General features: G+C 44.7%; 1 protein-coding gene across 2 annotated transcripts in view; it reads left to right on the top strand.

Annotated features, from left to right (window-relative positions):
• Positions 1–22,735, top strand: part of TBXAS1 (thromboxane A synthase 1) — a 160,602-nt gene that overhangs the window by 41,363 nt on the left and 96,504 nt on the right. For both annotated transcript variants that reach the window (XM_045792528.2, XM_087860790.1), the window contains 2 exons: positions 2,922–3,015; positions 5,647–5,699. In XM_045792528.2, coding sequence (XP_045648484.2) covers positions 2,922–3,015; positions 5,647–5,699 — 147 coding nt within the window. The remainder of the gene's footprint in view (positions 1–2,921; positions 3,016–5,646; positions 5,700–22,735) is intronic.

Raw genomic sequence — 22,735 nt, 5'->3', positions numbered from 1 at the left:
ATCAACAACCTCCGAATCTCACCAAGGAGAAATTCTTTGAGAGTGTTGGCGAGAACATAATGGAGGAACCAAGAGTTGGCTGTTTCTAGAAGCACACTACAGAGAAATCACTTTCCCTATGGCTGCTTAAGAGATGCAGTGAGAGAAATCTTGGAGGGCAGGCCATCATTTGATTGTCTTCTCCTACTCCAAACCTCAATCAACTTGACTATCTCTTTAATGAATGATTAATCAACATATCCCCCCCAATTTATTACATGTGACTTCTTTGGCTAACCAACAGACTGACCACTTTTGTTGAATACATCAAGAAAGGGCTTTGTGTTGGGGAAAATGAAATATTGGGGAATTTCTAGTCTTTACAAATTGATTCTTACTTTGAACATGATCCATATGGTTCCATTTATTTTGAGAATGGGCAGTACAAGGCACACCACTGGCATTGCAGGAAATGTGTATGCTGTAGCAAGAAACAACTGCTTGAGTTGTGAAATGAAACCGAAGGATGCTATCTGAAGCCACTACATATATTTTCTGAAGTCGTTTTCCAACATAAGTATCCTTAATGCAGCAGGCAAAGGGAGAAGCAGGCTCCCTGCTGAGCAAGGAGCCCAATGCGGGACTCAGTCCCAGGAACCTGGGATCATGACTTGAGCCAGAGGCAGACGCTTAACCGACTGAGCCACCCAGGCGTCCCGACCTCATTTTAACTAAACACATTAACAACCGCCCTGTCAGAATAAGATCATATTCTGTGGTGCTAGAGGTTAGGACTTCAACTGATCTTTTTTGGCATGACACGTTTCAACCCATAACACCTGGGGTCCATGGGTTGTCTGAAGAGCCTTTTTGAGACAGACACAGGGCAGTGTGGGAACACTGGGAGCAGGGAGTGTGAAACAAGGGTGCAGAGAAGGAAGTGGGAGCAAGACAAATGAAACCCACTTTGCAATTTTGCCCAGAAGTCCGGTGGCAGTGATCTTTCCCCCTGATGATTTTGGTGCAAGGACTCTGGTTACCAATGGCAACTTTTGGCCAATCCCCAGCTGAAGATGCTCAAGTTCTATATACTTGACTATGGGTTGCAAAGTGAAGTTTATAGTTGTGTCCAGAACATTCTCTGCTGATGCCATATGTTTGAAAATGTCTGAATTTTGTGCAGAGGCACACAAGCAGTGTTTTTGTAAGTGGAGTTACATAATTAGGGCATGGACTTGCATAATAATTAGCACGTGTAATTAGCCACAGACTTCTTGTCCTTTAATTAGACAATCAAGACATCTAATTACAAAATTAAGATGTAATTATGTGGCCCAAGATCTACATATTTCCTTCCATCCATTAGAGATCACATTTAGAAAATAATTCACAAAAACTGATGAAGAAATGAACCTAGAAACCAGATTCAAGGATGTTGAGGGAAGGCTTAAGTGGACTGGTAAGTCTTCTTTGGTCTTCCCTCCTAGGTGTGAGGGGATTTATTTAAAATATCATAGTCTACTTGAATAAATAACTTGTACATACTACACTGTCGACCTTTGGTATACACGCTAATGAAGAGGAATGTTGGCACGACTAATCTGTATAATTCACACGTGGCTCTTGAGTGCGGTTTCTAATCACACTTGAACATGGCCTTATGTGTGATGTCCTGGGAATTCATTCAAACCCAATATAAGGCAGGCAGATGGTGGAAACCTCCTTCCTATTCTTGGTTCTCCCTTATAACTACTTTAAAAGTAGACCCATTGCTCAGAATAATGCAAACCAACACTTTGGTTGGGTTGTCCTTTCCCTGAATATTTGAGTATTTGATGAAAAGGTCTTATTTTAAGTGCTCCGTATTGGACTACAGGTGGGAAAGGGGAAGGTCGAAGACTATAGCGAACATTCCATCTTTCTAATGGTAAGCGAGTGATTTTAAGAGCAGCATTCTGTTCATTTAAACTCTAGTGTTCCTAGGAAGCTTGGCTGTAATGATAGGCTCTATATTTTTCCTTGCTCCTAAATTGAGATTTGGCTGATCTCTGCATGACGCTAAACACCCAGTTTGACTCATTAATTTTTCTGAACTAACTGAACTTTTGACCTAATTGGCTGGCTGATTAGGGATTACAGCCATATGCCCAAGTTTTTCTAAGCCAGTTCTGACTTTAACTGTGTTATCCCTCTGTTCCCATAAACTGGTGAAATATCCTAGTAATTCCAATGTTTTGACAGCTATGCTGCACTTCTCAGACTGCTGCTTTCTCCTGGAAAGTGGCACCGAAATCTGTCGGGCCACGTTTCCTGATTTTCGGTTAAGAAAATATGCTTCCCATATGGTTTCAGGCCGTGAAAACAAAGACACGAAGAGGTTATAAGCAGTTGGCAATGAGGTCTTGTCTCCATGGTGTGTTCTCTCCCTCCCTATTTTTGTGTTTCTCTATTAGAACACGGAATGTGATGAGGGACAAATTATGTGCAGGGGTCAGTTTTGACCAGCAAAACACACAAATTTGCAAAGGGAACTTATTTTTGCCATTCTTTTTTTTCTCTTTTTTGCCTTGCCTTCTAATAATTGTTCATGGCCCATACAGAAGCAAAGGAATTGAACTGGGGAGACGTACATTTTTAAAAACAACATATTGGTGGAAATTTTAGGTGGTGAAGGGGATTTAGAGGACAGCATCACCAAGGTGTCTTCCACCTGTGAGATTTTAAGATTCCTCAATCTCCAGCCTGTCACAGGATCAGGAGAAATTTCCTGGGGTCCGTTCCACTCACTCACCTCTATCTCTTCGGTCCTTAGATACAGTCAGCTGGAAACCACTCCTTCCACCCTTCCTTGAGGAGAGCTCACTAATTCTGTTTCCTAATAGGGCCAGTGTATGAATGAAAACTTCAATTTCTTGGTTTTTAAGATCTGCTTTTCCCCTCAGGTACTCTACATCAGCGTTTTCAAGACTGGAGAAGTTGGGCATCAGACATCCCAAGCCTTCTCCTTTTATTGGAAACTTGACATTTTTCTTCCAGGTAAGGGCAGTCTTCCATTGTCTTCTAGCATAAGATATGCTGAGCCCATGGCAGCTTTACCCATGAAGCACTGCGTCCATCTAGGTCACCCATACTGGGATGGTCTATATGTGAAGGCACTCTGTGATGAGCCTTCCCCTACTTGAATGAATTCTCACGTGAAGACAACGATACATTGCTTACCACTCATCAACAGGTGTTGAGTCCTGTCATCCATTCATTCATCCATTCACCCCAAAACCAACTGACTGAGTATCTAAATGTGCCAGGCCCTGGGATGTGGAAGAAGTAGTTACTTATGCCCTCAAGCACGCATGTGAAATCACGGCGTTTGGAGCCAGATGGGATGTACTCTAGTACTAGATAAGGCAAGAGAGATGGTAGCTGCGGTATCCTTCAGAAGAGAGGGAGATCTGTCACGGCTAGAATCACCCTGGAGGACTTCCTGGAGAAGGAGGTCTGGCAGGAGCAATAAACACAAGGACAAGAACACAAACCAGGTGGGGAGCAACAATGTGTGTGATTGCACTTAAATGAGAAATAGGGCACAGCTTGATGAGCAGCCTGGATGGACTAGAAGCCAAAGATAGGGGAGCACTAGGGGAAGAAACTGTGTGAGAGAGCAACAGGCTGGATTGCTGGCAGTCTAGAAAGGCCAGTGTACTATCACTTTTGAGTGGGAGAGGGACCCTAAAATGGAAGGTCATGCTTCAGGGGAGAAGATTTAGTTTAAGAAGTCTAGGTGGTGTGGTGAGGGCTTGGCCAAGGTGGTGAAGGTGAAAAGAGAAGGACATTGGGGGCAAAGTTAGTAACTCCTGGGACTAATTCAGTGTAGAGAATTCAAGGAAAATGAGCCGAAGTGCCTCTAAGTATTGAGCCAGGTTCACAGGAAGAATGGCCATGAGAAGGTTGGGAGGGCAGCTGGTTGGGGGAGATACCTTTGATTGGCCGGAGTGACATGCAAATGAAAAGGTCCTGTAGGCATTTGTAGATAGAGGCCCAGGACACTATCTTCTAAGAGTATTTTGTTTTCCTTCATTGGGTTTTCTCAGAAGCCAGATGGTTTAATCTGCGAACTCATGGTAGTGCTACCACCAGACCCTTCATCAGGAGCCGACAGATCCCACATGTGAAGAACTGCTGAGCAGAACAGAGACAGGAAGGGCCAACTGGGCCAATCCTGGTCATATCTGCTCAACATCTCTCTAGGATTTCCCCACCCCCACCCTCAGAAAGGCTGGCCCTCAGCACGACACAGATAACAACGTTAACTATTTCTGTGTTTCTCCCTCTTCCTCAGTTCCTTTTCTCTTCCTTTCTGTCTCTTTTCTCAGTCCAACACTCTTTTTCCTCTTTACTGTTGTTGTTGCTCTCTTCCTAGTGTTTTAAATACCTTCTCCTCACCTCTGTCTCAGGGGTGGCGCATTCACAATGCTAGACCCACAAACAGCGACCTCATTAAGACTTCTGGTGAGTCCTTGAAGCAAGTGTGAAGAAATTTCTAAGTGTCAAAAGAGAATAACAAGCAGGATAGGAAATTCAAAGTAAATAGATTTCACATATTTCTGTGGGGGGAAATGATCAGTTGTATTCATTTGAGTAATTTAATATTAACATTTTGAGGAAAAATAGTAGAACTGTCGATATGAAGAGAACACTGTGCTCCTGCCTCTGGTTAATTTCCACATATGCTCCTTTTCAGCTCGTCATCCTTGTATATACAAACCTTGCCAAGTTCCTTCTAGAACATAGTAATTTCAGCAACTATTTTTATATTCATAGAAGCTTCCCTTGATGTATGGCAAGCTTAGACTGTGAAAGTAGATGGAATAAGAATGGGATGTATTTCCATTAAGGACGTCCACCTCTTCTATTCCCCCCCCCAACTCTCTCCTCTTCCCCACCCCTCAGATACAGTCTCTCCTGTATACTGCATTCCCACAACACAGGGATCTAGCAATCTGCAGCTCTTCACCCCTACAGTTCCTCCATCTATATTTGCACTCACACTCCATCCCCACTACATTACCCTATCCCTACAGCACAATGGGTGTAGCATTTTCTGACCCTCCAGCCCAGTTCTGCCTCTAGGTATACTCGTTTGCCATGACAAAATGTGTCTGATGTTTTGTCCTATATAAAGTTACTGTAAGGTTCTTATGTTTTGACTACAATTGATTTTAGTTAAAAATTTCACTTGGATCATGATAATTCAGAATTTGTGATAATTTGGATAGATTCAGCAGGCATTTACACATATAGTGACTGTCAAATGAGGCTTTGCCAAAATTAATAATAATATAAACCAAATTGCAGAGGGGAATGTTAACATAGTTGAGAAAGCAAACAGTTTTCAAATATTTTAGCAGCAATTACACACAATTACTTTAAGTACAGATGATCTCCTTCCATCCGTTAAAGCAGAGTTGACCAAGATTTTTCCTTGGCGATATATTTTTTAAAGCTACTTGTTTATTCTAATACTTCAAAGTACTTGAAAGCAATAGAACTTGAATTCTTTTTTATTGTTTGTGTAATTGTGTTCTCACGGTTCCAGACTTTTCCTGAATAAATTTGACTACTTGAAATTTTGTTTAATCTTATTCTTACATAGTGCTGTGTTTTCCGCAGGGTTTCTGGGAAGGCCAAATGGAGCTCAGAAAGCTATATGGACCTCTGTGTGGGTAAGAGGGAACTCCACTTTTCTACCATTTATCTTGATTTCTACATGTTCTGATAAGGAAGCAATAACCAGAATGGGGATCTTGTATGTGTTTAGGTCTTTTGAGGATCCACAAAGAGAGGGCCTAGCTATACAGACGAGGCTCGTGGAGGAGGCCCCGGGATTGCCCAAGGGGACCCCGTGCTAGGCTGAAAGAACACGACTTCCCAGCCTTTAAGACCCTGACCAGTTAGGTCAGACCCCGGGTGCCTTGACCATCTCACACCACTGCTGCAATTGGACACAGTGGCCCTCCATTCCTCAGTCTAGTTTGCCTTGAGAACCCATGACTGGTCTTTTCTCATGAACTTACCGAAACCTTACTTGGACCCGTTTTGTTCAACTCTGTGGGAAAACATGCTGTCAGCTGTATGACCATATAATCTACCATCTAATACAATACACTAGTGTTGAATGTGAAAAGGGGTGCTAGTAATAATTACCCTAGGACAACACTGGACATGATGACTGTCCTGGATATATTGGGACATCGGGTCACCCTAGTTCTCAGCCATGTAAAGTACTAGAGCCCCTCTTTTTTTCTTGAATTTTCCTTTTTATGCCTCAGAGAATGCTCCTTCTTTAAGAAAAAAATAATAAAATTCCAGAATCTGGTGAACAAACATATGTTAAGACCATTTATTCTTTTCAAGATTTGACAGACTTGAGTCCTATTGCTTCTCGGTGTGCGTCTTTCCACACTGGAGTCCTAATCGTTTTAGTTTGGTCTCCTATCACTCCTCCTCAGCCATGGGGTGATTTTTAGCAGCCCTTCTCCAGACCTCCAGGTCTATGGTCACTGTTTTAGGTGCAGTAAACTTCTGCTGTGTTCCTAATGTACGTGCTAATGGGGTCCAGTGGTTTGTGAACCCTTCTATCCATAGGATCCATGACGCTTATTCTCCCGGTGATGATTTCAAAAGACAGAGTTGTACTCTGTGGAAATGGCCCTACCTGGGAGACCCACAGTTTTGGCCAAGTTGTTCTCACTGCTCTTTAGTTTGCTATATGATCCTGCAAAAGTAGTAAATTGTCATACTAGACGCTCTCTGAATTAGCTCGTTATTGCCGCATAACCAACCAATCTAAATTGCAGGGACTAAAACAACAAATTATTATTCATCATGTGTCTAAGGGGTGGCTGGAATCGACTAATCTATGCTACCCTTGGCTCAACTCAGCTGGGCTTTCTGGTGCATCTGCTGGTCCTCTGGGCAGGTAGCTCATTTAGCACAGGCTCAACTGGGGGAGCTCTGCTCCACTAATCTCTCATCCTTCTTGGAATAGCAAGCAAACCAGGGAAGGCTCTTCTTAAGATGAAGGCAAATGTTCAAGACAGCAAACCTAACAGCGCAAGAACATTTTAAGTTTCTGCTGCAGCATGTCTGCTAACATCCTATTGGCCAAACCAAGTTAAATGGTCAAACTCAGGCTCAGGGCAGGAAGCACACTCTGCCCACAGTGAGACCAAAGCAAGTCACTTGGCCAAGCCTGACATCAATGGGGCGGGGTTGTGTTCCTCTGATGGAAGGGCAGGGAGGTGGTGCACACCTTTCAACAATAAACAACTCTACCTAGTTCTCTATCTTTTAGCTTGGTCTTCACTTACTTCTTTTTGTAATGTGCATAGCTTCTTGCTTTAAGCATGATAGATACTTAATAAAGGCTCAAGGGGTTGACCCATTTACCTTTCTCTTACTCTTGTGCTGCTCTATTGCTTTTTAAAAGTTCTCATTCCAGTTCTTTCTTTCCAAGAGTCTCATTCTGTGGTTGACCTGACACTGACCTTGGAGACTGTCCCATACATTACTGAGACATAGCACTGACTCAGAATGACAGTAGCTTCCCTAGAATTAGGAAGAGTCCTCTCTAAGTTTGAATTCTAGGAATCCATTCCCTGGAGTACTTCTTGTACAGATTTTTCAGAGTAGAGCACTTGGGTATTTTAAAATAATTTAAAAATGTCAGATGAAGAGTTTAAAGGGCACTGTATTAACTGGTGGGTGGTGTGGTGTGCATGCATGTATGAGAGGTGGGGGGCAAAGAGAAAGAGAGAGGGAGGAAGGGAGGGAGGGAGGGAGAATCAGTTTCCTTGACAACAGGATGTCTAATCAACTCCCCCCCCAATTTTAACTAAGTTAACACCGTTTATCCTTTTCATTTCAAGAAAACGTAAATCAAAGAGAATTATTTCAAATGAGGTTGTAGAGAGAGAAATTGTAGTATTATCTCCACTCTTTGTTCCCACCTCTGGTGGAAAGGTGAAAAAAGCAAGGTGATGGCATAATTTCTTCATACAAAACTGTCAACATTTTTCTGCTTTAGAAAAAAAGATGAGCCATAAAATGCTGACTTCTTTTTAAACACGTCCATTCCTGGATTTGCAGGCAGAACAGTGGTGGGGCAAAGTCCTGGTTGAGCTCTGTGGTCTTGATGAGACTGAGTGTGCTCACCTTTTAAAATGAAAGGGATGAACTAGCCTATATTTAAGGTCCTTTCTAGCCCTAACAATTGTCTTATTACTGCTTAAATTTTACCAAAATGTTTTCGCTGGTGGGGAATGTTGAGGATGAACTACGTTCAATGAAAGACGCTTCCTTTACACAATGATTTGGTTTAAGTTGTATTAATTTTTAGACGATTTATTTTTTTAAAAGATTTTATTTACTTATTTGAGAGAGAGAGAGAGAAGGTGTGCACAAGCAGGGGGAGTGGCAGAGGGAGAGGGAGAAGCAGACTCCCTGCTGAGCAAGGAGCCCTACTCAGGGCTCGATCCCAGGACCCTGCTATCATGACCTGAGCCAAACGCAGACGCTTAATGGACGGAGCCACCCAGGTGCCCCTGACTACTTCTATTTTTTTAGAAAATACTATCAAGACCAGATTGGTCTTCTTGAAGATTAAAATGATAGACTGATTCACCGTTTGACAAGGGAAGGCCCACACTGTTGATGCCATATAGAGAGGCACTGTGTAGTTAGGTGGCAGGACAGTACTCCATGTTGGGAGAAACGTGCACAGAGAGGACCTCCTCTCTGCTCTGGACCTGGAAGCCAAATATGGGGATCATGATGCTTATAATCTGGTTGTTATCATAGCAACTCAGTCAGAGTTTGGGTCTCCAAACTGGAGATCGGCTCCTTATTCATTTTCCCTCCCACTCACTGCTATGGGGAAGATACTGCTAGAGAAGCTTTCTGCCAAGAAGGGTTGACAACATCACTGTTTATTGTCATCGCCACCACCGCCACCACCACCGAGAACAAAATGTCTTTACCAAGTATCTAATTATGTAGCCTGCTTTGCCACGCGCTGTGCAGATAAAACTACACATGTTGTCTCTGCCTTCTTTGAACTTGAATGTAAAGCAGATGGACTGACATGCATACCTATCCAGTTTTTATTCACAATACTTGATTTGAACTCTTCTGAACTGCACAGTAGTACCCCTGACAACATAATAGGAAGAAAGCAAGGCTTTACGGTTTTAGACAACCTGCAGTCAATTAATGATTACTGGTTAGGTCCTTCAGTCTGAGCATGAGCCCCAAGCTGGATTTATATTCCTTCCTAAACCCTGAGAGAATAGCATCAACATAATCATCAGACATTTGTGATTGGATAGAAACAGGATGGAGATTATTTTCCCTTCCAATTTGTAATTGACTTTATAATCCAGTGGATGACAAGCCTTTATTATACTATTACTATTAATTACTTATAAATACTTACGGCACCTAAGTTCAACTCATTTGTGACTCCTAAAGGCTCCTATCCAAAGCTTCTTTACCCTTCTCTTATTTGTCTTTTAAAGTGATAGCTCTGTAGCTGTTTTCCCCATCTCTTCTTGCCCTCACATCACTTTGACCTTGCTTTCTAGTATAAGCTTCTCTCCCTCTTGTTGAATTTGATTCTCATGCTTCTTGGCCTCCGTCATTCTCTGCCCCTCCATTTGATTAGTGACCCCTCATTCCTGTATCCTTTATCAAGCCAGATTTGTTCAATGGTCTCATATACCCTCATTAGAACAGTAAGTTTTAAGTGGGTAAGCATGCACATTGTATATAATTCATAAAGTACAAACAAGTATTCAGCAAAAAGTAAAACTGACTTCCTTCTTGGACTCTTAGCCACTCATCCCCAGAAGCAACCTCTGTTATCAATTTCTTAACACTCGGATGGATAATATATGATAGATGCTGTTCTTTAACTTGCTTGTTCATTAATGATATTTGTGAAATTGTCCCATTTCAATACATTCATTCCTGTTAAATGGTATTTTATTTTTTAAGGATTCCATCGTACGGATGTATCTTAATTCTAAAAATAAGTTCTCAATTGATGAACAACTTTTGCTCTTATAAATAATACTGCAATGAATATTCTTGTATATATATCATTGCTGTCTTATGTAAGTATGTCTGTAGGATAAATTCCTAAAGCAAATTATTAGGTCAAAGGTTATCTATATTTTTTATTTTATTTTAAATTGTTCTGTCTAGGAGTTATATCCATATACATTCTCATAAATAAGTATATGAGAGTTCCTGGTTCTCTCACGTGATGGCCATTAAAATGCGGTGGTCATGATTTTAAGTCTTTACCACCTGATGGTACTTTTGATTTGCACTTTTCTGATTATGAGCAAGCTTGGATATCTTTTTGTATTGCATTTTGTTTTCTGAAGAATCCTTTGCCACTTTTCTATTGGATTATTGTTTAACTTTTATTTATGGTGTATTTTTTCCAATCAGAAAACATTTGGGTTTTTATTGCTGAATTTAATCAATTTTAATGGTCTCTACATTTTGGATCTTACTCAAAAAGATATATATATATATATATATATATATATTTTAGCGTCCATTTTTCTGGTGTTTTTTATTTCATCTAAAAAATTTAGATATTTAATACAGCGGGAATTTATTTGAGAGTAAGGCTAGAAGGAGGCATTCGCTCTTATGTTTTTCAGATGGTGGTATTCCATCTAGAAATTCACCCTTTTCTAACTGAAATGAACGTCATTGTTATCATTTATTAGCTCCCGCATCTATTTCTGACTTCCGTGCGCCATTCCCCTGCCTAATCACATGCCAGCGCTGCACCAAATAACCGCATTTGGATATCATGCACGTAGCAGCTCTGGTACCCAGCAGTCATAGAATGTTCTCAGAGCACCTTTGCAAGCCTCAGAATCTGAAGCAATCTCTCAGGGAAGCTTGAGTCCCTGAACTGGGAAAAAAAAAATCAATTTAGCAAACAAATAAGGCTTTGGTATAAAAGGCCTGGCACTTAGACACAAGGTTCGTGCCCACGGGAGGTGGAGGTGTCTCATATGCCTCCAACTTGGAGGTTTTTAGCACCATTTTTATTTAATTAGCTAGCACACACGAACTAATAGCACCTTGTCACCAGAGAGTGAGGAAGTTGAGAACTTTGGGATGCATATGGAAAAGCAATGAAAACAGTAAGGTCATTTCAATGTTTTTTTAAGCTCAGATTCCATTGCGCCATCCATTAGGAGAGTGTGCGTTTCGGAAGAGAGTCCGGTACGGAACCTCGTAAGTGCTCTACGCCATCGTGCTTACGTGCGAGGCAGGTGCGGCTGCAGGACAGCGCCGAGATGGTTGGCTTTAATGTAGTTGGACAGCTATGTCATCAACGTGCGGGACATCTGCTGGCCCACCTCCACAGATACAGAACTCTGGGAATGAAAGGGCTCTGAGGGTCTCAGCCTGCTGCAGCCCTGTGCCCCCTGGGTGCTCTCTAAGAAGACACTGGACACTTGAACACGCTGCACTGGACTTGAAAACGTGGCTGAGGATGGGGCGGGCTGGAAACTACTGCTGCTTTGTTCAAGAAAATACAAGCGTTCAGACTCACCCCTGGGAAGCTGATAGGGGGGAAGGGTTCTCCTTTTGAAACTGGACTGAGCTCAAGAGAAACACAGATGCTGAAGGATGGCAGAACGTTTAGGTGGGAATGAAGCCACTATTGCAGAAAGTTGCACAGATGCTCGTGCATAGGAGTCAGAAGTGTACGTTTCTGCAGCCGATCTGGAGTGCATGTCTCAGAAAGAGAGTCCTTTACTAAGTGTGTGACCTAAAGATGTGACTCAGTTTGAAGAGGAATTAATGAAAATGAAAACTACTCTAATGTCGGAGAAGACACGATATCCCTGAAACTATGGAATGAAGTACAGAAATCCTGAATTATTTTAACATCTCTGGCCATGCGGCCAGATGGGGGGCAATATTTGGGTCTCCTAATTTGGTAAAAGTTGAGTCTTTCATGAAAGTGTAGAAAACAAAGCATAGAATCGCCATTTTCAGGTAACATGAGTCTGAAACCAAAATTAATATGAGACCTGGTGGTCTATATGCCATAATTGTTGGGAATCATACAGTGAGTTAAATATCCATATTCTCGCTGGTCAAAAGAGATCAATCGCTAACACTCAGCTTACAAGGGCACATTTTAAATGAGTAATTAATTATGCTGGTGTTGCATTTGGGGGGGGGGCATTGTTTTATAAAAATGAATAGAAGTGGCTGGTTTTTTTTCCAGGAGGCCTTTAAGAGTACGAAGAAAGTTGTCGGCAGGAAAATACATGACAAATATCACCCATCAAAACATGTAGCCCAATAGGTAGAATTATCAAAGGAACAGTTGTCCTAAGATAATTAGGCAATCAAGACCAAAAAGGACAGGAAGAATTCTGGGAGCATCCCACTACTCATGAATGAGCCTTGCCTAGACTCTTCACATCTCCATCCCTATCACAATCTCTCGTTACACCTGAGTTACTACAAGGCTTCCATTCTTCCTTATGGTTTAACATCACCTTTTTTTCTAGTCTTCATCCAAAGACCCTTCTGATGTTGACCCATTTTTTCTGGGCTTCGAATCTCTTCTTTCACCCACCATTTCTCACCACTTCCTTTCCGCCATTCTCATTCCATGACAACCTATAGATGGTGGTCACTGCGTACTTGAATGGCTCCTACTGTTCAGGTCTTTGGGACCCACACTCCTAAAGATCAAGAGCCTATATGAATTCCTCTTCCTGGGGTAGAAAAACATCAAACAGAGCATTGCCAACTTACAATAGAAAACCGGGGTTCACATTCCAGCTCCAGGTCTCCTATCTGCCCCTTGTTAGCTTGATGGATTTAAGCCAACCTCTTCCCCTCTCCAAGCCCCAGATTTCTCTAAATAAAATGAGGGATGTGGACTCTATCAGTTACTTTGACACTTGAATTATGCACCTCGGTGAATAATATATTTTACATGGTGATCTAGGACACGCACACACTTGAAATAAAAGTCTTACAAAAGAACATCTTATTTACTCTAAGATCCACATTGACCTATTCGAGTCTATTATTTCCTGGAAAAAAAAAACCCAACAAATACAAGCTGGTCACGACTCACTAAATCGGTTTCATAACCACTAGCAAGTCAAGATGAGCAATTTGAAAAGCAAAGGGCCAGATGATACCTGAAACCCTTGCCAGTTCTAAATGAGGTGGCTGCAAACCAATGGCTCAACCCCAACAGTCTGCGCTAGAAAATTCATATAAGCCCCTGTTTTTATGGTGGTTTAAGACTCAGAGATCCCTGACCAAATCAGCAGCTGAAATAGAATATAAGCTGAACCGTCCCTCCAGAGATGGGGTTCCGTCACCGCATTGCAGAACCAGCACTTGTTGCCTAAGAGCCCCTTGCCGCTAGTTCTTTAAAATCACAAGTTCAGGCATTATTACAATTATTGCCCAGCCTTAACCCAGAATCTTTCAAGTGAAAAAGCGTAACAAAATATATGGGTTGGCAATTTAAAATATCTGTTAGGATGATTTTTGCATTGAGAGTCAATATCTAAGTAATTCATGGGAATACCCTGTCTCAGCGAGGTATGGCCATCCTTGCTTACTTCCAGGGGATGGGGCAGTAGAGGGAATGGCCTAGAAACTGGAAATAGCCCCATTCACTGGGGTGGCCAGGTATGGAAAACTGACCAGGCTGGGGGTGCTAACAGAGCGGGTTCCAGCCAATGAGCAAAGCACAGTGTTTAAAGGGCAAGAAATTGGCAGCTCCCCATTTCAGGAAACACTGGCCATTGTGAACAGTCCAGGAGAAGGCTGCCCACAGAGAAGGTGTCCGCGGGACAATGATCAGGCATCCAGAAAGGCTGGAATCAGGAAGGCCTGTCAGTGAATGTTAGGGCCCACCAAGAGGGGGTTCCAGGCCCTCAGAAGCGGGTCTGGGAGGAGGACGAGCAGGGCATCAGGGGGAGAGGCCTGGGGACAAATCAAGCACAGGTGTTTAGTCCTTAGACTGGGGGCAGGATGTGAAGCCCAGGAGGCAGAAACCAGACCCAGTCCCTGCTGTCGTCTGGGGACAAGAGATCCACCCTGGCTGGAGTAGATCATTTATCCCCCAGATGACAGCCATGCACCAGTGTGCCCCTGAACAACAGAACATCTCAAATTAAAATTGCATAAAAGCTCTATTTCCAGCTAATATTTTCAAATAATAAATTCCATATTTAATTGAATTGTACCTGCAACAAATCCAAGTTGTTCGACCCAAAATGCAAAATAGAATTATGTAACCTAGTCATGAATCACTGTGGCATTTGCCAAGGCATTCTCCCATCTGGAAGCAGGTCCAGATAACACATGGCATGAGCAGACATCTTCTGTCGAGAACTCTTTTGCACAGATACTCTAAAAAATTGCACACGCTTACCCAATTCTTATGGCTCTCAACCCTAATTAATTGAGAATGCAAATAGCATCCCTATTCTGTCCAACAAGAAGAATGACACACCATCTTTGATTTCATGACGTAAAAAAAGTCATGACTAAATTCAAAGGAGCAACTAATTCCCAATTCACACAGAGCTTAAAGTTCCTCTTTATCCTGATTTTGGGAGCAGAGAAACTTTTTTCAAGTTCTTGGAACCCTTGAATGATTAAAAGAAAAAAAAGCAAACAGTTTTAAATCTTGTTACTCAACACGGGGCAGAAGGCAGAGGCGTCTAAATGTCTACACCGAATTAACTCTAGATACATAGTATAAACTTTCAAACAAACAATCACATATCATCACACACATTTGAAATTCTAAGTTTTGAATTATCAAATTTTATCTTTAAATTGGACCATATAGGGGCACCTGGGTGGCTCAGTCCGTTAAGCATCTGCCTTCTGCTCAGGTCATGGTCCCAGAGTCCCAGGATCAAGCCCTACCTTAGGCTCGCTGCTCAGCGGAGTGTCTGCTTCTCCCGCTGCCCCTCCCCTTGCTTGTGCTCTCTCTCTCTAATAAATAAATAAAATCTTTTTTAAAAAATGATAAAATGGACCATATAGGGGCGCCTGGGTGGCAAGGTCGGTTAAGCGGCCAACTCTCGGTTTCGGCTGAGGTCATGATCTCATGTGTGGTGGGATCAAGCCCTGTGTCAGCCTCCGCACTCAGCATGGTTGGGGGGGGGGTCCTGCTTGAAGATTCTCTCCCTCTGCCCCTCCCCCCACATGCACTCATGCTCTCTCCCTCTCTCTCCAGATAAATAAAACCTTTGTTAAGAAAATAAAATAAAATGGACCATATTCTCCTTTGTTCCTCAGGACCCCTAAATCTTTTAGAGTTTGGGTCATTTACTTTGCACTGCAATTATTCCTGGTCAGTCTTAAGTGTGATACTTCCGCCACTGTGCACACGAAGTAATTCCTAGCAAGGGGCTGCCAGGTTTTATGATGCCTGCATGCCTGGGGCAGATCATAGCAACTGAATTACTAAAATAAGTTCCTTGATTAGTGTTTGCATCTCAAGACCATGCTCCTCACAACTTCTCCCCATCACACCCCCAAACTGGAAGAATTTTGCAACCTACTATGTGAAATTTTCCACTCTGAGTGAGGCTCGCAGGGTACTGGCCTACTGACGAAGGCCTGACTCTCTGACATGCTCTCCAGGCTCCCCGCATTAACCACTAAGGAGGCACTGTTAGCAAATGATGCTATCTTTGCCCCTGTTTAAAGAGGAACTTATAACCTTTGCCCTGGGTCTTTGGCTGGGGGATGGCCCGTCTCCGCATGGTAGGTGGGCGGACGTGGTGAGCGTGGTTATTTTGTGTTCCAACACCAACCAGCACCACTCAGGCTGCAAGGGAAGTGGCACCCAGGTATTGATCAAGACTACTGCCCTTCCCGACAGGACCCCCGGAGAAGGAAATCCAGGTCCCGGCGGGGTCATCCCCCTCCATCTTCCCCATTGCTAATGCAGTGCCCGGTGCATATTAACCACCGGAGAGGCCATTGTTGAGTGGACCTTACACTTTCCTTTGAAGGGTGTCTCTAACTCTCCAAGTTCTCTTCTCAGATTCACTGCCAGACTACGGGTGGTGCCTTATGACTCACATGGCCACTGGATCCTTCCAAAGGACTCCAGCCTAAGGATTCTTAACTGCTTCCCCAAAGTTGTAGATGTCTCTGCTGGAGTTTGGGTCCCTCAGACCATCCCAGTTCTTTGCCCTCCTTAGCTTGGGATCCTACTAGGATGTTATCTCCTGAATGGACACTTAACATCCTGAGTTCTGTCCTCCCCCAAATCCATACTTGTTAACAAGTAACAGGGTTCCATGTCCAAGACCCTGCAACTGACATCCACAGAATAAAGATTTCATCAAAGTAGGTGGAATGGGATTTCATGCCTCCACATCCCATGGCTGTGGGATTAATGGGTCACCGGATTCCTGGTCAGATCCAGGTGCTGAGGATGTCATGCATGAAGGACGTTTGGCTGGAGGGCTTTTTTTGTGGTAAAATACAACATAAAATTTACCATCCTAATCCTTTCTAAGTGGACAGTTCAGTGGCATTAAGTACATTCAGGCTGTTGTGCAACGATCCCCACCACCCTTCCCCAGAACTCTTCTCATCTTGAAAAAACAAACGCTATACCCATTAACCTCCCCAACCCCCACTTCCTTTAGCCCCTGGCAGCCAACATTCTACTTTCTGGCTTTATGATTTCGACTGCTCTAGGTACCTCAGATAAGTGGAATCATACCATATTTGTCTTTTTGTGATGGACTTATTTCACTGAGCATAATGTCCTCAGGGTTCACCCATGTTGCAGCAGGTGTCAGAATTTCCTTTTTTTTTTTTTTTAGGGCTGAATGATATTTTATTGTACGTATATACCACATTTTGTCTATCCATTCATCTGTCTGTGGACCCTTGGGCTTCCCACCTTTAGGCTATTGTGCACAATGCAGCTATGAATATGGGTGTGTAAGCAGCTCCTCGAGATCTCACTTTCAATTCTCTTAGGGATATATCCAGAAGAATTGCTGGATCATGTGGTAATTCTCTTTTTAATTTTTTGAGGCACTGCCCTACTGTTTTCCATATTGACTGCACCATTTTACATTTGGACAACATTTTGTAACAGTGCTTTATTATTCCCTTTGACCGTGGCCATGTGGCCACTACTTCTTGCCTTCCAACCTTGAGAGTGAACTCCCAGAGAAATGTAAACTTCTCCTTGTGCTCTGGAATCCAACTGGTCCATGTGAGCCACACATTTCTAATTGGAATGCATGGCCCCAGTCATCTTGCCCCAACTTCCTGTTGACTATAAGCCAGCGAGCACATTCTTTACCAGACTAGCCCTGTTATCAACAAATGCTTGAACTGCACCATAAATTCAGTTCGTTTTAAAAAATTCCCAGTAGTCCCCTCCCGGAGCCCCTTCTCCTCTTATCTCACTCTCTGCCAAACCCTTTACAATTTATGTGTTTGCTTTTCAATTCTGCGTTCAGCCCCTCCAAGCTTCCTCTTCCCCTCCAGATCACTGTAGCCTTTGTGTCTCATCTCAATTTAGTCCTCGGTGTGTGGGACTCCTGTTGACATCTACTTTCTCATTCACGGGGCCACGTCTCCTCTCCTGGGCACTGGCCCTTCACTATCCAGGCTTCCCACCTCAAGTAACTTGTCCAGATCATGGCCTTGCTTGTGGCGGTTTGCTGGAGGAGGCACACCGAAGTCCCCCTCGGTCCTTGGGCCTCTGCACCGAGTGTGCGCTCACTGAGAGAGGCCGACGGCCTTCACAGCTGGCCACGTCAGGAGAGATGGTGGGTGGCCCATGGAGAAGAGCACACTCAGGCGCATCAGCTTGGGAGGAAGTTTCGAGGTTTTGGCTGGGACAGAGAAAGGGAGAGAGTGCAAGCTGAGGGTGTGCTAGGCCAGTGTGATCTGTGGGGCAGCTGTAGAGAGCACGACCTTGGCAGTGCGGGAGAGGAGACAAACCTAAGCCTTGGTACTAAGAAGTGCGTTACTCGAAGGCAGTTGTGCACGGAGCCGAGAAGCGCAAGGGGAGGCCGAAGGGGGAGGGGATGGAATTTATAAACAAACAATCCTTCTAATGGCCCAGGTGAGCGATGACAGTGATTTGGCTCCTCAGAAACGTAAGGTCTAAACGAGAGGGAGAATTTTATCCAGGACACGTCCTGTCGCGGCAGAAGTGAACAATTTGTCCATTCTAAGGAATAAGACACGAGTTGACATTCGTCCCTGAGCACCGGCTTTGAGTTCTGGAAACAAGTGGTCACTGCCCCCATCCTGAGAAGGGGAGCGTGGCAGAGAGAAGGGCAGTTCCACCTCTGCTGCGATCAGTGGGAGCTACGGATGAAACACGGGGTCCCCGCTGGCTTGGGGACAAAGCACCCTAAGGATCACGGAGCTGCCAGGAGGGTGTGAGTCCCAGAATATGCTTGGAATCTGGAGTCTCTGGCCTCTCATCCTTCAACAATCTAACGTGCTGTTTCCCACAGAGTGTCCTTTGGACCATTTCCATGGACAATAATAATTGTTACATGGAAAATAAAAAGGGGGCGTTCCCCCTGGTCAAATGCTAGAAACACTAGGTTAGTCAAAGGAACACAGGTCTCTTTATCGTGGGACTTCTCAGAACCTTTCGTGTAGTAACGTGCTTGGAACATCTCCAAGGGAGACGTTTGCGTGCAGGGTTTATTTGACCACAGAACTTGTTTTTTGTTTTCTAGAATATCTCTTGGGACTAGAATATGGAGAACAGGCCTTGAGAGAAAACACTGATCTAATAAATAGCAGCATTTTACTCCCAACGTATTCTCCATGAAACACAGCCATTGAGAAGAACAGCTTCCTTCACCAGTGTGAATTATCAGTGTTGCAGCCAGTAATTACTCATTACCTCCATTTCAAGATTTTCTCTGTCTCTCCGTCTCTGTCTCTGTCTCTGTCTCTGTCTCTGTCTCTGTCTCTCTCTCTCTGTGCATGTGTGTGTGTTCATTCTGAGACGCTGTGGAGAACGGGGAACACACTGCCACGTGTTCTGCATGTTTATTTATTCCCTTTGAACCTCATACCTTTTTCTCATTCCTTTCTCCCCCCCACAGACAACCATTCCATTGTCCTTAACATGTATTTTTTTTTGGCATGCATTCTTGCAAACTGTGTATTTGTGTGTATTACCCTTAGCTTATCACGATGGCGGTGTCCTCCATCCCTGCTTTGGTTGTTTTCACTGACTGCTATGCTTTGCGGACAGTCACATCACTGGGCTCCCATAGAGCGCGCGGCCCCACGCATCCTGCCCATCCCCGCTCCTGCAGGGGCACACCTGGTGGCCTCCAGAAAGCAGCACTGCCGTGGACCTCTTTTAACGCTTTACGGACTCGGTGCACATGCTATAGGCATATATCTTGCTTTTATGACTGTGAGAGACATATATCGTTGTTTGCTGGGGCTGCTTATGTAGTAAATACCAATCCATAACTGTTTTCTGGTCCTCTATCTGATCTTGTCCCTTCAGGACAGTATCTCATGTGACCATCCCCACAACCCTGCAGGTTTTTTGGCTGGGCTGATTGCATTATCCTCCATTTATATGGGAACATAAAGAACAAGAATACTATGTGGTTAGCAAGAGGTGAGTGCAGGGCTGGGTAGGTCCCCCCCCTTTTTTTTAATCTTAAGTAGGCTCCACGCCCAACATGGCGCTTGAACTCACAACTCTGAGATTAAGAGCTGCATGCTCTACGGACTGAGCCAGCCAGGCATCCCTGGTTCTCATTTTTTTTTTTTTTTAAGATTTTATTTATTTATTTGACAGAGAGACAGCCAGTGAGAGAGGGAACACAAGCAGGGGGAGTGGGAGAGGAAGAAGCAGGCTCCCAGCAGAGGAGCCTGACGTGGGGTTCGATCCCATAACGCCGGGATCACGCCCTGAGCCGAAGGCAGATGTTTAACGACTGCGCCACCCAGGCGCCCCCCTGGTTTTCCTTATTAATCCACAGCCTTTTCTGTTCCACTGTTGTTGTTTCTTGGATGCTCCCAGCACTCCTGGGACATTGGCCCTAATGCTAATTCACTTCATTATTTGTTTACTGTCCTGCTCTCTTGCCACACGCACGCTCTATGAGGACACGGAGTCTGTCTCCTCTGCGGGGATATTCCCAGTGCCCACAACAGTGCCTGACACCTAAAAGGGGCCCAGGAAGCATTTGTTGGGTGACTAGAGAAATCACCTCTGGGCACGTGCCTTTCAGGACAAGACCTCACCAGGAAGGTCTTGCGATTTTGCTGATTGAGGTAATTAGTATTGTTTCCTTGGGACATAATGAAAGGAACTGGGGGAAAGTCTCTCCTACTAAAAATCAAGGTTTTGGGTGGAGGGGTCTATAATCTTTCCCCATCAGTGACTATGCTCCCTCAGTTCAGTAGTGAGCCTGTAAAAGTACAAAATCGATTTGCTGCCGTGGCAGGCCATGTTGGGATGCACGGGACAAGCAGATGAGGGAAAGGTGATGCTCTCATGACACCCAAGCAGGGCTCCCCTCTCTCAGGCCATTCATCAGGCTCTTCTGCAGCTATTAACCCATGTCCCCCTCAGAGGCCTCCTCTAGCCTAACCCTTGGGGGTCTGCCTAGGGTGCCCAGAAGAGCACCAGATTGCGAGCCAGACCCGGGTTCTGGTCTTAGCTTGGCTGTGCCCAGCCATGGGCTAGAACAGGTGACTTAACCATCATCCCCAACCTTTAAGAAACACGTGAGCGCCTGCCACCTCCCAGGTCTGACACGAGAGTCAAAGTAACTACCAGGGCAGCCTGCCCAGGGAGCGGGGGTGATTCCTCTGCTCCTCAGGTCCGTCTTTGAAAGGTCTTCTTAACCCAGCAGGCGCCCCGGGAGAGTGCCAGCTTCAGGACCCATCCCCAGCCTGGTGTGGGGTAAGCTTCACTCTTCCCTGCTGCGGGTCCTCGGGAAAGCTAGGCAGGAGTGTCTCTGGCCTTTTGTGCCTCCCGGGGAATCCCTGCCCTTTCTCCTCCTCCCGGCCGTGGCAAGTGTCCACGCGGTGCCCACGGGTCACCTCACCTCTTGGGATCTTTATTTTCCTTGCTATGCAATGGGGTGGGGGTGGGAGGTGTTGGGCTAGAATGATCATCTTGGAGCTTCTTTCTCTCTAAAACACTATGACCTGGGCTTTACTCCCTCCCCCGCCCCTTGTTTCTCCCTTGCTGTGCCTGAAATCCTTCTGCCACTGAATTCTCCTTTCTTTGGAGTCACACACCTGCTCTGATACCTGGCCCAGGACCATGCGTGCCATCCTGGCCCTGGGGCTCCTCCCCGGCCTCATGATCTTTTTTAGAACTGACTCCAGCTTTTGTGAAGCCCCACTATTCATATTCTGCGTCCACATGGCATCCGGGGAGAGGAGATTTTGCTACAGAGTCTCACACAAATATATGCCCTGCACGTACTCTCTGCAACAGGACACACACCCACCGGAAAACCCACACGTACACACACACACAGCCCCCTCCAGAGCCCGGGAATCTACATGCCTGGGCATCACTGTGTGGGTGCAGATATTCAGGGACAGCCAAATGACTATTTTAATGTTTCTTTGTCCCTGCAGGGCCATCTAACTATTTATTTAGTAGCTTGATGCTGTTTGCATCAACAACTTTGCCTTATAGGCTGTTCTTCACGTTTATGATTCTTACTGTGAAAAAAATTGCTTGCCTAACATCTGTTCTGAATTTGTTTTTTCTTTATTTTTATTTATCTATTCCCTATTGAATTAAATTTGCACCAAGGACAGTAACTTCAATTGGACTCTTCAGTGTCCTTCAGGATTGCTATACACTTCAATACATCTCTTAATTACTCTTTTTTTATTGTTATGAGCTAGACATACATACCCGTGCTCACACAGGCAGATTGGTTTGTAGCTTACCTCTGCCTGTCCCCCTCTGGGGAATAAGTTTTATTAACTGAATAAATTAAATGGGCGGGTATATTCAATAGAGTAGAGAGCTTTATCGTTGTAGGTTTGTTTCAGATAATTTCCCAGCGCCCCCCCCCTGCCCCCCGCCCCATGCTGCCTAGTTCCCTTTTTCCACCATAGCTCTGTTCTGGAGAAAGCTTGACGGTAGCTTGACAGAGTCACAACTCAACCAGGACTGGAAGGGCCACTTCATCTTACAGATGAAGAAGCTGAGGGTCGGGGGAGAGGCTAACTTCCTGCCCCAGAGCCAGAAACGTGAAAAGTGGAGCGCTGCTTGAACCCACATCTCCTGGCTGCCAGGCCTGGGGTTGCTCCTAGGCAGCGTGAGGCCTCCTGGTAGGTCCCTGCCACCCCGCACATGCCGTGCCACCACCGTGGACCTGGGCCCCTCCTGAGCACGCATTTGCATGTTTTCCATGGGTGTGGCTCGCAAGGGTTGGGTGAAGGAGGGGCAGGCATCGCTTGCAGGCAGGGCGGGTCACAGGTGGGCCTGGCTCTCACTCCCCTGGGGGGCCTGCTGTGGTCCTCCAGCCCCTTCCAAGCGGGCTTCTGTGAACTCAAGCGAGAGTCATCGACCCCCTACTGTCACCACTAGAAACCTACCTTAGGACCAACAAAGCATATTCCTGGCAGGAGCCAGGAAGGTCCCTAAGGAAGGGTAGTG

The sequence above is a fragment of the Ursus americanus genome, chromosome 3 (assembly GCF_024610735.1).
Source record: "Ursus americanus isolate L20-20 chromosome 3, mUrsAme1.1.p, whole genome shotgun sequence".
In the NCBI taxonomy this organism is placed as follows: Eukaryota; Metazoa; Chordata; class Mammalia; order Carnivora; family Ursidae; genus Ursus; species Ursus americanus.
Note: the sequence above shows the minus strand (reverse complement) of the source record. Positions and strands in the feature narration are given on the sequence as shown.